Source organism: Pteropus alecto, unplaced genomic scaffold, assembly GCF_000325575.1.
Source record: "Pteropus alecto unplaced genomic scaffold, ASM32557v1 scaffold87, whole genome shotgun sequence".
In the NCBI taxonomy this organism is placed as follows: Eukaryota; Metazoa; Chordata; class Mammalia; order Chiroptera; family Pteropodidae; genus Pteropus; species Pteropus alecto.
Genome location: NW_006443225.1, coordinates 12,558,810 through 12,562,289, shown reverse-complemented (window position 1 = coordinate 12,562,289; position 3,480 = coordinate 12,558,810). Strand labels below are relative to the sequence as shown.

Sequence of the window (3,480 nt, the reverse complement as noted above, 5' to 3'; positions counted from 1 at the left end):
TTCCCTAGAAAAGACCCAGAGTCCTCTGGTGCACGGCCGTCATCCTTAAAAAGAGGCCAGCAGCCCTCGGAGCCCCGACAGCTGAACAGTGCGCCCATCTTTGTATTTGTTCCAACGGCCTCTCTAAGTGACTGAGAAGTCGCAGTGGCAGTGAGTTCAGCTGACGTCCAGTGAGGAAAAGCAACATAAAAAGCTTAATGGGCTGTTTCCCTGAAACACCTTTTCAGTTCCTTAAATTAGCTGGTTTCCAACAAAACGGCCACTGCCATGTACACTGCTCTTGGCACTGAAGGAACCATGGTTGCATCGCGAACGATCTGCATTTGTTTAACAGATAACTTACTTTAGGTCTCACTCTGCGTTCAGGGTTATGCTGGGTGCTCTGCTGAGCACAGATAAAGACAAGGCTCGGTTCCTCTTTTGAAAAGCCCGAGAGTTAGACAGCAGTTGAAGCAGCATTTAATTATGACTGAAAGTGAGTACACGAAAGAGGAACGCTCTAGAACTGAGTGTTGGAAGCTTCTCAGAAAAGTTTAGGTTGAAACAGTTTTGACCAGTGGATTTTGGTATTGGACACTTTGTACCAGTTGGACGGATGCTTAGCAATGAGGAAGATACTTCCAAGTCAATCGTTTGCATGTTGTAAAATACTAGAGTTATTTGAGAGGATTTTAACTTAACTTTGTCTTAATATTCCTGTGCTGAATTTTGCTTTTGATTGGCATTCAACTGACCTTTATTACCTATCACTTAGATAAGGAATTACACGGAATGCACCTGTGTCCAAAGCCGGCAAGTCATCACCCCACCCACAGTGGGACAGCGCAGCCAGCTCCACGTGGTCATTGTCAAAACTTATCTCAACGAGAATGGCTATGCTGTGTCTGGGAAGTGCAAACGGACCTGTAATACCCTCATCCCATTCTTAATTTTTCTTTTCATAGTCACCTTCATCACAGCATGTGCCCAGCCATCAGCCATCATAGTAACACTCAGGTGAGACGAGCGTTTCATTTCAAGGGGATGGGGGGTGATACACTCGAAATTGCCAGAATCCATATTTTAGGCCTAGGGACGGGTGTGGGAGGAAAGCAAAGCTCGATTGTGCAGGAGAGCACTCAGATGTTTGCCTGGCAGACGCAGGAGAAGTGAGTTTTCCCGTGTCAGAGAGGGAAAGGAAGGTCGTACCACCGCATGCTCCTCAGCTTCGTTCGGATGGGTCTTATTCTTGTCGTTTAGTGAAACATCTTTTGGGTGCCTTTGGTTCCCGAAGCCTCTGCCCTACAAGGTTCGACTTCAGGAGCCGAAAGCTGTCGCTGTCACCGTGTTAGCTACAAGGAACCTGGCCCCAGAGGAGGCCAGAGTCATTTCAGTGAAGTTGCTACATTGTGCATACAGCAAAATATATTATCTCCAACCTTGTAGCTAGTTAATACCTCCAGGATCAGTGACAATCCATGCTGGGTCCTCAGTTCAAAATGCTGCTTTCATTAATTTTACTATCATGTAAAATTTTGGAGTTGAACAAGAAAGGGCAGACTGCAAAATGTAACTTTTCAGTTGTTCGCATGGTGCTTTTTTTGTTATATTATAGATCACGTTTGTGTTCTTTTGCTTATATGAGAATTTGGAAGTTATCTTAATGAAAATCCTATTAAAAATGTCGAAACTAGCACATTCAAATCAGACTGCGGTGGGCGAAGGAAGGAAGGGGACAGGGTGCTGGATGGAGCAAGGGGAGCGCACCCACAGCAGCTCAGGGGGCTGGGGCTGCAGCGCGGGAAGGAGGGAGGGAAGGGAGTCAGTCCTTCTTCTAACCGTTGTCTCCTCCTTGGCTCCTCTCTGCCCCTGGCGGGAAGCACCTGCTGAGACATCATCCTTCGCAGGGCCTTGGGCTGCCGGCCTGCTTAGTCCGCACGTTCGGGCCTCCCTCCTGTGGGATGCTGAGTCAAATGTTTCCCCACCAATTCGTTCCTGGACAGTTAAGATGACGGCACAGGAAAGCCCCGCTGGCTTATTCAATCAGTTCCTCCGTCAGGAGACACTTAACAGAGTGGCAGCTATGTGTGTGGCATTGGACCAATGCTGTGAGAAAAGAGAGGGGTCGGGAATAGATGACAAGGGCGCTGGGCTTGGGGAAGTTTGCATCCTCTGCCTAGAACCCTCTGGGTATGGAGCGGAAAGGATAAGGTGCTTCATCGTCTGAAAATAGAGATCGTGCATAATCTGATTCCTTGAACTTTCATTCGACAGGAGATGTTAAACAATCCTCTTCTTTGAACGTTAATTCTACAAGAGACGTTAAATCACTGAGATAAAGGCTGCCCAGTTTACAGTGCTCGAATGTGGCAAATCACCAATTGGCTTGTAACCCAAAACTTCGGAAAAGGAGCCCTTTAATCTTCAGTAATTACAAAATCAATAGACTCCACTCGTCCCGCCATGTGAGAATTGCTTGGAACATAAGTTTTAGGAAAAGAAGAAACAATGAGATGGCTGAGAGAGATTCACTTTTTTCCTTTAAATTTTGACGCAGTCCCTATATGGTTTTTGACTATACCTTTAAAAAAAACTTTTTTTTTCTCTATGCTTTTCCTTGAGAAATTACATAACTTTCAGCGTACACACCTACCCTTATGGAAAGCGCAGGCAACCAAAGGTAAAGTGCTATCTATCTTTAACAGAAGCCCAGTGAGTGCCGCCTCTATACCTTCAGCCATGGTCCTCTGGCCCTCGTGAGTATTTACACGGAAACAACAGCGTAAATCAGAATTTCTCTCGTGTCTTCACTGGGGAGACTTCTATTCACTATAGGTTGAGCCACCAGCTGTCCTACTGAGCTAGCGTTAGCTAATTCTGGGGAACCAGCTACTTTGGCGGAGCATCTCTCGGGTCCCTGGCTCTGCGCTAAGCAGGTTTGATTCGACAGCCGTTTTCTTGAGGCCACCATTTCAAAGCGTTTCTTTCTTTCTCTTCACCTCAGGTCCGTGGAAGACGAGGAGAGACCTTTTGCGCTGGGGATGCAGTTCGTTCTACTGCGAACGCTTGGTATGTTCCTTGGCGTTCACGTGTGCCTCTTCGTTCGTCTTTGCGGATGGCAACTCCTCACTGTCCTTTAAAAATGGCCAAGTCAGGTCATTCGTTACCATTGAATTAGGGAGGATTTTACCGGTTAGCGGTGAGGGCACGGCTGCCTCGTATTCTGCTTTGAACTAAAAGCTGACAGTTCTGCCATTTGATGAAACAAAACAGAACCGACTTTAGGTCAGTTTCTTTTTCACCGTGAGCGTCAACTTGGGCTCAATTCCCCAGAGGGTTTTGTACAGTAAGGAATATTGAACCAAGCAATCGTGAGGGGCTTATGATCCTGGCTTTTAGTCCCCAAATGCCTTCTTACCATCAAAGGGATGGGGATTGGTGCTCACTTTATTGGTGAAAATTTCAATTCCTTTCCAGTTGTTTTTTTGGGGTGGGGAAAGA

At 46.5% G+C, this 3,480-nt stretch overlaps 1 protein-coding gene across 1 annotated transcript in view; it reads left to right on the top strand.

The window, feature by feature from the left end:
* The window catches only part of SLCO5A1 (solute carrier organic anion transporter family member 5A1), a 104,943-nt gene extending 103,942 nt beyond the window's left edge, over nucleotides 1–1,001 (top strand). The window contains exon 7 of the mRNA XM_025041172.1: nucleotides 755–1,001. Within this exon, the coding sequence (XP_024896940.1) occupies nucleotides 755–1,000 (246 nt within the window). The 3' untranslated portion in view covers nucleotide 1,001. The remainder of the gene's footprint in view (nucleotides 1–754) is intronic.
* Nucleotides 1,002–3,480: the final 2,479 nt, after the last annotated feature.